The sequence below is a fragment of the Callionymus lyra genome, chromosome 2, assembly GCF_982586985.1.
Source record: "Callionymus lyra chromosome 2, fCalLyr1.hap1.1, whole genome shotgun sequence".
In the NCBI taxonomy this organism is placed as follows: Eukaryota; Metazoa; Chordata; class Actinopteri; order Syngnathiformes; family Callionymidae; genus Callionymus; species Callionymus lyra.
The window spans coordinates 32,590,857-32,602,704 of record NC_141819.1 but is presented as its reverse complement, the minus strand read 5'-3'; the positions used below and the strand labels follow the sequence as shown (position 1 = coordinate 32,602,704).

The 11,848-nt window shown below is 40.8% G+C and overlaps 3 protein-coding genes across 3 annotated transcripts; all 3 read left to right on the top strand.

Annotated features, from left to right (window-relative positions):
- Positions 1-106: 106 nt before the first annotated feature.
- On the top strand, positions 107-1,830 carry LOC148086596 (uncharacterized). The gene is made up of 2 exons (XM_087784743.1): positions 107-1,596; positions 1,673-1,830. The coding sequence occupies exon 1, from the start codon at positions 795-797 to the stop codon at positions 1,593-1,595; it is 801 nt and encodes a 266-aa protein (XP_087640869.1). The 5' UTR covers positions 107-794; the 3' UTR covers position 1,596; positions 1,673-1,830.
- Positions 1,831-2,605: 775 nt separating this feature from the next.
- On the top strand, positions 2,606-5,582 carry LOC148086595 (uncharacterized). Its single transcript, XM_087784741.1, has 6 exons — positions 2,606-3,701; positions 3,816-3,857; positions 3,929-4,309; positions 4,464-4,568; positions 4,659-4,749; positions 4,890-5,582. The coding sequence occupies exons 2-6, from the start codon at positions 3,818-3,820 to the stop codon at positions 5,218-5,220; spliced, it is 948 nt and encodes a 315-aa protein (XP_087640867.1). The 5' UTR covers positions 2,606-3,701; positions 3,816-3,817; the 3' UTR covers positions 5,221-5,582.
- A 2,849-nt stretch (positions 5,583-8,431) lies between these two features.
- mtfmt (mitochondrial methionyl-tRNA formyltransferase) lies at positions 8,432-11,631 on the top strand. Its single transcript, XM_087784738.1, has 9 exons — positions 8,432-8,777; positions 9,336-9,533; positions 9,600-9,722; positions 9,783-9,885; positions 9,978-10,053; positions 10,251-10,348; positions 10,417-10,495; positions 11,148-11,221; positions 11,317-11,631. Exons 1-9 carry the CDS (start codon positions 8,617-8,619, stop codon positions 11,488-11,490), a joined length of 1,086 nt encoding a protein of 361 aa, XP_087640864.1. The 5' UTR covers positions 8,432-8,616; the 3' UTR covers positions 11,491-11,631.
- The last annotated feature ends 217 nt before the right edge of the window (positions 11,632-11,848 follow it).

Sequence of the window (11,848 nt, the reverse complement as noted above, 5' to 3'; positions counted from 1 at the left end):
AGAAGAAATTGCAAAATCAAAGTGCAAGGAGCAAAGAAAAGAGCAAGGGATGTCAAAGTGCAAATTCAAAGGGCTTCAAATGATAAAGTATATTAAAAAAAAACAATCAGTTTTATATTCTCCTCCTGTCTCTCCTCCTCTTGTCCCTCTTCTCTTGTCTCTTGTCTCTCCTCTTCCCTCTCCTCCCCCTCTTGTCTTTCCTTTTCTGATGCAACAAAAACACTAAAATGAAAAAACAAACATTTTCTGTTTGAAATAATTATTTTATATTCAGGTTTAATATTTTAGTTATAATTACTTCCTTTTCAGCGCAGAATCAATAATAAGACAATTTGAACTTTAATTTCCATGATGGAGAGATGAGGGGGAAATCTTTCATCCTTGTGTTGTCTCTGGGTCAATGTGAACGACCTCCCTGCCTTCCATAAATACATATGCAGTGGTGGAGGTCGTTGACCTTGACCAGAGACAACACAAGGGATACCACAAACACAATTGTTTTCGGGACCAAGAGATAACGGGTTAATACTGTTCTGTCACAAAGAGTAACAAGAAAGGAAAAAGTAAAACTGCTGTATTGCAAAGGAGCCGCACATCAAAGCAACAAGAGATTATGGCTTTGAAGTTGCTTTGAATGGCTTTAGTCTTAGTGTGTCCTTTAAAGATCGACCCTCTTTGATACTTTGTGACACCGTCATGTTTCTGTAAAGCTCCTGTTGTTATGATGAAGTGTGTATCAGTTGTTGCTACATTGGCTCTGCAAGCGTCTAAAAAAGAACGACTGATTCCAGTCCATGATGGGTTCGAGCCAGTCGAGTCAGCCCAGGTCAAGAAACGTGTTTTCGCAGGCCCGGCAGAAGATCAGCGGCTTCAGCAGTCACTCCACGCACCAGAGAGAACGCCGCGTCAGCATGATCGGGATGGACAGCAAAGAGGACATGATGAAGGTGATGCTGCAGATGAAGGTTTCCTACCAAGACTTGAATCGCAGGTGTGTGCACTCCGAGCATCACGCCCTGGCACTCCAGAACAGACTCAACGCTGAAATCAGGGCCAGAAAAGACGCAGAAGAGGTGGTCCAGAAGTTAACGTCAGAGCTCAACATCCAGGGTCAGATGGTGAAGGAGATGGGTTTCCTGACGAGCAACTCTTTCGTCAAGCAGTCGGAAACATGGGAGAAGAAATTGAGTGCTTTCCAGGAGAGACACCAGTCGCTCGAGTGTGTCACGGTTCCGCACCAGCCCAACCATCTGTCCCTCGGCTCTGACAAGAACCATCTGACAAATCTCGAGAAGTGGGAAGACACCATGAGGTACCTGAAGGAGGACTTCCTCAAGGAGGACCAGAATCTGCCACGGATGGATGTAGAGAGTGAAGATGAGGTTCAGGAGGAGCCGATCTTGTCTAGAACATCAACTCTCAGATCAATCCTGGAGGACAGCGAGGAGGAGCCCAGCACGCTGGAGTTTCAACTGGACCCTGCCAGGACGAGCCAGTGGGAGGTCCAGGCCAAAAGTGCAACCCAGACGAGTGCGGCCACGATAGTTAAACCTGCGAGAAGAAGGATCTCATGGTTTAAAAAAACATCCGTCTAAAGTATGTATCGTGTTAATAACAGGGAATTGAATGATTGTTATGTCAAATTAATGAGCTTTTCTGTTTCCTTCCTCAGGGACTCATTTCTCTGATTCAGCCCTGAAGGACCTGGTGTTGATTTAGAGACTGAAAGGTGTTGTTCTGCCTCCACCTCACCGTGTACATGTATAAATGGCATTTTTTTTACTTTTTTTAAATTAAAATTGTTGTAAAATTATCGACCTAACATAAAAACGTGTTTTTTTGTTGACTTGTATTTGAACACTGAACAAGAAATATGTATGTAGCATTTTATATATACATAAAAATGATATATTATCTACAATATTGTTCACACATCTGTTTATATGACTCACTGTGTTAGTAAGCAAGAGTTGTATCATTATTATGAGCTAACTAAATAGTTGAATGGCTAATGCTAGCAGCTAGCAATAGAGCCTTTGTTTTTTATAATATATAAATGCTATAATGCTCAAAGGAAATGATGACTCAACACATTCAGATGTGACTTAACAGCAAAGGCACGAACACATAAACACGTGCATTAAAGCAACAATAAACTGATAGATAAACTTTATTGATCCCTCTGGAGGTCTCCTTTGGGAACTTATTTGTAATATGTAACATTCTGACATTATTACTTTTACATATTTTCCTAAATGATCGGTTTAAATTTGGAGAATCACGACAGATGTAGTAGCAATTATTTTATTGTTTTCTTTACTATTTAACTGAACTGGACGGCCTGTCAGGAGACTGAGTGTCATCTAAACTGCATTACTTCAGTCAGAGACAGTGTTTTCATATGAAGCTCTGATGGAACCTGACAAACCAAGAACATGTGTCTAGTTTTGTAAAAAAGATGGATATTTGTTGATCTGCGACACTGCAGTAACATTCTTCTGACAGTGAGGGAGTGCAAATACTAGCACAGCCTCCACCAAGCAGCTGATTTAATAGAATGGACTGAAAACATTAAGCTTAATGAAACTGAAGGTGGCAGGAGCAATTAAACACTTGCTCAATGTACTAATAGAGAAGAATAAAGTGCTCCACCTCTTTATTTAAAAAGTGAGAAATCTTTTAAAAAATCTTTCAAATGTAGTAGAAAACAATATTTTTGCAACACCATCACATTCCCTTAATTAAATATAATCAAACATGTTTTCTGAGCTAAAGTTTTTGACATTATTTTAAACATTAACAAACTCTACAACAGCAGATGGTATGAAGGAGCTATGGAATCATCTATTCATATATTAAAAATGTTAGAGGCCTCGAACATTTTTTGCACCACGGTTTTCTGTTTGCATAGTTACACTGACCGACCTTCAGGTAAAAACAGTAAAAACAAATCATATCATTTTAGGTTTACACATTTTAACCCTAACCCTTTATTTTGGATTAAACTTAACTGAAATCACTGAGTCATATAATGAATATCATATTTTTTCACCTTTCAATCGAACAGACATTATATAAATCATTATTTCTTCTGGTATCGGACCACCGACCCGCGGTTTGGGACCACCGATATATAATATACATCTCAAGTCTTCGGTTGAACTTGACAGAATATTCCAAAGAAGAAGAGATGATTAACATGCTATAAAATTCAGATTCCTCCCGTAAGGGAACATCTGTGAGGTGTTTGACCAATGAGTCAGAACTCGAGGTCGGCGTCGTCTAAACAGTAACCACACAAGAACGCTGGTCAACGACCTCCATATGATATGCTCAGTTGAATGTTTTAATGCCTTATCTCGGTGTAGGTGGTAGATATGACAACTTTTATTTGCCTTTTAATTAATGTGAAGGTCCGGTTTAAAACTAGCTTTAAATATTGCAATACAATCATTTTATTTACAATAGTTGTCTTTTAAATGGATGAAAAGATCAAGGGTAAAACAACATCCATCAAACCGTGTTGTTCCCATGGCCTCATTTTCATTGTTTTATTTTTATTTATATATTTTTTTAAGTGTGCCTGTAAAATTCAAAGTTCAGTAACACCGGGGAGGCTCCTCCTTGTGAACTTTGGAAGGTTTCATTTAACGAGTACACATTCCTCCTCTCTTTTTTCCTGCTGACTGAAGAGATCACCGGTAGGTTTTATTTTAATTCCCAAATGATTATTATGATAAGTTTCAGGTAATACCTGTCAAAGTGTTCTGTGAATAATCCTCTGCAACAGGTGTGTTTCTTGCTTTTTTCTACAGCGATGTCTGCTCCATGGTTGTTACTCGTCCTGCTCCTGCCAGGTAAGATCTGCTACCATCAATCTGCTCCAGATCATTCTTGATTTGTTTAAAAACCTGTGGATATTGTGCAGGAGTGAGTCCTTTCATGATCCACAACACCCACGCCACTCTGTGCCTGGAGGAGGAGTCCACGGGACAGGTCCAGCTCAGGATATGTAACCTGGACCAGGAGACTCAGCAGTGGGAGTGGATCAGCGGCGGTCGGCTGATGAACGTGGCCTCCCTCGGGTGTTTGACAGCCGAACACGTAGGACCCGTCCGGACGACACCGTGCGACGGCTCTGAGGGCGATATCTCGGACCTGGAATGGGACTGCGACAGCAACCGGCTGGTCGCCAGGAAGGCATCCTTGTTTCTCTCAGTGGAAGGTCAACGCTTGACCCTGGCCTCGGCCAGCGCACACGTGAAGTGGAGGTCGGTGGACGTGGGCGACATCTGCCAGGACCAACTGAGTGAGTGGGTTCAACATCACAGCCGTCCATTCCTGTGGAAAACATTGATCCCACCTGAACATTAGAAAAAACATGAATTAATATCAACTTCTTTATAGATTCCAATGAAAATACCTAGAGTTTTATCTTCTTAACATCAAAACTATTCTCTTAGGATCCAAAAGATCGTCAGTTCCAGATGATGAGCCCGGAGAGGACCGTGTGATGTTGACAGAGGAACAGAAGCAGTACCTGCGCTGGTTTTACCGCACTGAGGACCGTGAGTTACCATCTAATCCACTCACGTTCTAGACTCCGGAGGTACAAATGGGACTTTATTTCAGTCGTCTTGTGTTTGTGTTTGCTGCAGCTACAATGTGGAAGTTTGTGCTGCTGGGCTCCGCCTTCGTATGTCTCTTGATCGGCCTTCTTCTGCTGGGAATGGGAATCATGGGCAGCAAGTATGAACTTTATCTCTGAAGCTCTTGTTACGACGACAACTGACCCGTTTATAAAGTCAGATCTCCATGATTTTTCTCAAATCACAAAATCTAGGTTCCTGGATTTCCTTCTGACAAATGGTTTTGTATATTTCTGACAGAAACAGAAGGAAGATTGCAAAGTTCAAGGCCGCGGTGGCTTTAGCTCAGAAAAGTAACATGGAGGAGCTGCAAGTCATTTCCACGGCGAGGGACGACACTCTCACCTCGACGCCCAAACTTGAGGAGGCGGCCAAACACCCGCCGGTCAACGGAGACACGATGGATGTCAGCGCTGGAAACATCATTGTCACATGGAAGGACGGCAATACTTCCAACCTGTACTCCGATGTAGGAGTAGAGAAGCAGCTGGAGGGGGAGGAGAGGGCGTCTGTGGGTGAGGAGGAGGAGGAGGAGGAGGAGAAGGAGGTGAGACAAGATGAGATGTGCTGAAGGTGAGCACAAACACTGGAAAGAGGATTGTTTTTCTTTGAGACGACTCACAAGCTGAGATGTTTCAGCTACAGTTACTGTTTGATTGTATCTTTAATTAGGTGTACTGCAGGGAACTATCCTCCACCCTTAATCTTCACAATTCTCTATTTGGTTTGACAAGGAATAATTACGTTTAAATATTTTAGTCATGTTAAAAATTAGTGGAATGGAGAGAGTTTTAACACTTTTAAGTCAACATTTTATTTACATATTTTTCTTTTTTTAAAAGTTTTTTTTATTTTCCATGTTATGAAAATGGCGTCTCCTACTGCATCTGTTGAACTGAATGTAACAGATGAAATAAACACAATTTGAATGAACACTTGCATTTCAGATTTGATCCATTAGAATCTAAATATTATCAACAGTATTAACATATTTATTTCGCTTTTTTCATGATGTAATGTCACATCTACACTTAATTTTTATTAAGCTTTAAATAAAAGGAAAGACAAATGATAATATATATATATATATATATATATATACACACATTTACACAGTGGCTTGCAAAAGTATTCATAATTATAATTATAATTATTAATTATATTTATAGAGCGCTTTTCCAGACCAGGGTCACAAAGCAAGTAAACAATCCAAACAATATTCAATCAAATATATGCTAAAAGGACAAGACAACTAGTTGCACTCAGAGAAAAGAGGATTGAATATTTGCACATGGAACTTTTCCACATTTTGGTACATTACAGGCAACAAACATAAATATATCTTATTAGAATTTAATGTGAAAGACCAACATAAAGTGTCACACAATTGTGAAGTACAAAGAAAATTATACCTGATTTTTCAAAATGTTCACAAATAAAATGCAAATGTATTCAGCCCCCCTGAGTCAATATTTTATGGAACCTCCTTTTGCTGCAATTACAGCCGCAAGTCTTTTGGGGTACGTCTCTACCAGCTTTGCACATCTAGAGTCTGAGATTTTTGCCCATTCTTCTCTGCAAAACAGCTCAAACTCAGTCAGATTAGATGGAGAGCGTTTGTCGACGGCGTTTTTCAGATCTTGCCACAGATTCTCGATGGGATTTAGGTCTGGACTTTGACTGGGCCATTCTAACACATGAATATGTTTGGTTTTAAACCATTCCACTGTAGCCCTGGCTTTATGTTTAGGCTCGTTTCCCTGCTGGAAGGTGAACTCCGCCCCAGTCTCAAGTCTTTTGCAGACTCCAACAGGTTTTCTTCCAGGATTGCCCTGTATTTGGTTCGATCCATTTCCCCATTAACTCTAACCAACTTCCCTGTCCCTGCTGAAGAGAAGCCCCCCCAGAGCATCATGCTACCACCACCACGCTTCAAAGTGGGGATGGTGTGTTCAGGGTGATGTGCAGTGTTCACATGTTCACACACAGTGTTTTGCACATAGGCCAAAAAGTTCAATGTTGGTCTCATCTGACCAGAGCACCTTCTTCCACATGTTTGCTGTGTGCCCCACATGGTTTCTGGCAAACTGCAAACGGGACTTCTTATGGTTTTCGTTTAACAATGGCTTTCCTCTTCCCACTCTTCCATAAAGGCCAGATTTGTCGAGTGCACGCCCAATAGTTGTCCTGTGAACAGACTCTCCCACCTGAGCTATGGATCTCTGCAGTTCGCCCAGAGTCACCATGGTCACCATGGGCCTCTTGGCTGCTTCTCTTGTCAGTGCTCTCCTGGTTCAGCTTGTAAGTTTAGGTGGACGGCCGTGTCTTGGTAGGTTTGAAGTTGTGCCATACTCTACTCATTTCCGGATAACAGAGTCAACAGTGCTCCGTGAAATGTTCAAAGCATGGGAAATCTTTTTATAGCCTAACCCTGCTGTAAACTTTTCCACAACTTTATCTCTGACCTGTACAGTGTGTTCCTTGGACTTCATGTCCTGTATGTGGGATGCAACTGCAAAAGAGGAAAGTGAAATAAACTCACGGACAAGATGTTCATAGTGTTAATAAATATATTGACACGCTCAAATGCAAATCACATGTTCTGAACTAACACTTTAAATAAATAAAGATATTTAAAAACAAGAAAGACTTCTGCCATGTAACCTTATTTATATATGTATACACTAAAACAAACACACAATGATCAATAGTACAATTGTAATTATAGTTACACCTAACCTCGGCAAAATTCTACCTCGTAGTGTTGCAAAAACCTAGACCTCTCTCGTCTCTGGCACATCAATAATGACTTAAACAACTTAAACACGTGAAAAAGCTAATAACACACACCATGCTTACATCTCTACTGCACGTATTGAAAAACACACACAATATTTGTTTTCTCACCTGCAAAAGTGAAATAAACACCCGGACACGCTGTTCACTGTCCTCAGGTTCGTAGTGTCGTGAGCTCACTGAGGCAGTTCAGCCCCTCCCGCGGGCGAGACGATGCCAAAGCAATCGATTTCAGAGACATTGATCTCGTAACTGTTTTAAATAAAAACTTTAATTTCTGTTACTATTTCTTTATCACTATCAATTACACAAAGGTGGATCTATTAAGTCAGTTGTGTCAACATTCAATAATTTAAGCAAGTAATTTATATTTTTAGAACGCTTTTCCAGACCAGGGCCACAAAGCACGTAAAAAATCAAAACAATATTCAATAAAATATATACTTTAAAGGTCAAGACAACTAGTTGCACTCAGAGAAAAGGGGGCTGAATAATTTTGCACACTGCACTTTTCAGTTTTTTTTGTGAATAAAAAAAAAAACATGTATAATTTTCTTTGTACTTCACAATTATGTGACACTTGGTCTTTTCCATTAAATTATAATAATATATTTATGTCTGTGGCGTGTAATGTGACAAAATGTGGAAAGATTCGAGAGGTATGAATACTTTTGCAAGCCACTGTACATATATAGTATATAGATACTTTATTGATCCCCTGAAAGATAAGTTCTGTTGTCCAGCACACACATCCATTTTTTTTATTTAAGTTTATAGTTATGCTTCTTTTATTCGTCCCTTATTTCTCTGGCTTGATGGCCCCTTACAAGTTAGTTTTATCTATCTATCTATCTATCTATTTAATGTGTTCCCTGAGGAAATAGAATTTCCCACCCCTGTATTAGACCGTAGTTTCTACTCCACACCACTAGAGGGTGCAAGTGCAGCTGGGGAAAGTATGAAACGGAAAAAAACAGCATCAGAAACATGGCGGCCTCCATGTCCGCTGGTGTATGGAGTTAAGTGTCACCTGCCGTCAGAAGTCAGAACCAAGTCCAAACACGGGACTCGAGACAAACTACGAACGAACCAACTGACCCCGCCATGTTGTGACCGGGCGTCTGGACTAGTGCCAGTCATGTTCATGGACTAATGTTGGGCTCATGTCAGGATGAGAAGCTTCCAGATCCTCTGGAGATGTTTGAGTCGGTACCGAGGAGGTGTTGCGGGTCGAAGGCAGTTCTCCGCCTCGGGGTCACCCCCACTGAGGCTTTTGTTTTTCGGTTCCGACCAGTTCGCCGTGGAGTCACTGAAGCTGCTCGTGGCCAGCAGGTGAGATGTATAATAATAATAATATAATATTAATATGTATGATTACATCTGATGACTGGTGTGGGAATGACTTAAAGGGTACTCTTTTTTTACATACAAATAAACCGTTTTTAAACATTAGCTTTTAAAGCTGCTGCAGTCTAATGAATCCTCTCGTCCTCAGTCATCGCCGGGATCTCATTGATCATTTAGCTGCAGGGGATGACTAATTGTAACACAAAAATGAACATAAAAGAATCAAATATTTTACCTATTATAAATCTTATTGAAATATAAATCACAAAAGAATTAAGGATACTTAACGATTTAAAATGTATAATAAATGTAAACGTATATGTTTTTTAATTCGATACAGTGCTGTTGAATATCGATACATTATTGTGTCATATTGTGTAGCAATATTTACTTACACCCCTAATATATAGTTTATTCCAAATAATATAGTTAATGTTTTGAGCCCAACATTTATATGAACTGTGATGCAGACGAGAGGAGAAAACCACTCCCATGCTCTCTGAGCTTCCTGAAGGAGTCCAACATTTGTCGTTTCTGTCGCAGGGCATCTGGTGAGGGTCTGCTGAAGACTCTGGAAGTTGTCAGTCTAAATGGGAAAATCCCATTAAAGACATTCGCTCAAGAGCACCAGCTGCCCGTCCACGGCTGGCCCGTCGGAGACGTCGAGGGCCGCTTCGATGTCGGGGTGGTGGTCTCGTTCGGGTGTTTGCTGCCCGACAGTCTCATCAGAAAGTTTCCATTGTCAGTTGTAAGAAGTATCTCAAGTGTTGCTCCTGAAGTTTAGCTGATGTTGTTGTTTGGTTGCAGTGGAATTCTGAATGTCCACCCCAGCCTACTGCCACGCTGGCGCGGACCAGCACCGGTCATCCACGCCATCCTGCACGGAGACCGGGTGACGGGCGTCAGCATCATGCAGATTCGTCCTCACAAGTAAAGCTTCATTAACTGTTGAAGAAGATCATGAAGTTAAATGTCTTCCGTCATAACTAGGTTCGATGTGGGCCCCATTCTGAACCAGCAGCTGCACCAGGTCCCTGACGGGTGCACCGCCGAGGAACTGGGAGCTGCTCTGGCCACTAAAGGAGCACATCTGGTAAGAGCTCAACGCTCATCTATTTTTAGAAGAAATCAAAATATAGACGTTTGGTTTTGAAAAATTTAAACGATGGCCTTGTTCTCGAGCAGCTCCTGGACACGTTGAGGAATCTCCCGGAGAGAATAGCCAACAAGAAGGAGCAGAGTCGAACTGGAGCTACATTCGGTACGTTAGGTTGTTCACACTAACTAGATCATGGTGTCAATAAATAAAAACATGAGTCAATGAAAATGAAATCAATGAAATTCAAAGTTAGACCACACAACAATACATTAAACATTAAAATAGAAAATATTAAGCCAGTTCAGTTTGAGACCCCTGCACTGGATCGTCTAATATTAACTCTTTGTTACCTCCTGCAGCTCCTAAAATCAACTCCTCCTCCTCCATGACCTGGGTGATGTGGGAGGAGCTCACATGTGACCAGATCGACCGACTATATCGAGCCCTCGGGTGCAGAGTAAGACTGACCCGAGCCTTTTTCTAAAGTGCCAAACTTAATGTAACAATCTACTACTGTGATGTCAGAGTCACCTCAAAACCACATTCATGGGCAAAAGCCTGAAGCTTCTGGACTTTGTAGGAAGGTGCCACATCACGCTAGCAGGTAAAAGATCACGACTTCTCTGTATTTAAATGTCTAATTGTATATATTTGTAGTATTGTTGAGTACCTGACTAATGACAAAGTCGGAACTGCGTTCATTTGTTTTCAAACATCAGATTTAAAAGCTGCTGAAGTCGACTGTATCCTCTCGTCCTTAGTCATCACTTGGATCTTGCGAGATGTCATTGATCGTTTAGCTGCAGGTGTAATAAATAGAACTGCTGCCATCTAGTGGGAAAAATTAAGAACTGAAATTAAATAATCAAATATGTTACTTTTTTCACATATTATTTAAGAATCCCTTATTTGTCCCGCGAGGGGAAATTCGGTAGTGCTTTTGACAGCCATTCACACATACTGATGGGAGTAGGCTGCACACCTGCGCCAAGTCTACCATTAGGAGCAATCAGCGTATTGAAATCTTAACTGCAAATTAACTACGATTTTAATTATTTATGATTTCAAATAAAAATGATCTAAATATATATTTATTTTGAAATCAATACAATGCTGAATATCAATACTTTTATTGTGGAAAAATTGTATGTATTGATATTCTCTTACACCCCTAATTTAAATTGATATGAATCACAATAAAATAGTTCATGTTTTGAGCTTAACATTCACATCGACTCGTCATGTCTGTGATGCAGACGAGGCGAGAAAACCAGTTCCAGGCTCGGTGAGCTTCCTGAAGGAGTCCAACACTCTGGCTGTGTGGTGTAAGGTCAGTCTAACCCTGTCAACCACCGAGGAGCATTTGAAGTCGCATGTTAAATTCTTCTCTGTGTTCCTCTCCTCAAATCTTGACCTGGACCCCAGGACGGCTGCGTGGGCTTCAAGGCGGTTCTTCTGAAGAAGCGTTTGACCGCCATAGACTTCTATAACGGTTACCTGCACCAGGTTCTGCCGACCACCGGGGCAGTGTTTGTCAGCGCCAGACCCGAAAGCATCCAGTCCAGCTCCACTGTGCAGAGAAAATCAAACCAGACTTGATTCTGACTGGACATGAACTTGTCAAGACGCTCTTAAGAATGCATTTAGAGGAATACCAAAAGTGGACTTTCACATCAAAGTATATTTGCTCGTATGTTTATCACTCAAAACATATAAAACAAGTGTTTTTATAATAAACTTTTCAAATATGAAAGTTGACATTTTGCTCCTACATGTATTTTTTATCCCACTTTTTCAATCGGTTAATATGAAATGACTTGTTCGTACGGTTTGCTAAATATAAAAAAGAAATGGAAAAAAAGACCTCAGTGAGTGTAAGGGAACGAGTGAGTCACTAGATGGCGCCAAAGCTACTTGTCTTCACAGAGAAGCGTTAGACGAACCACACAATCGATGA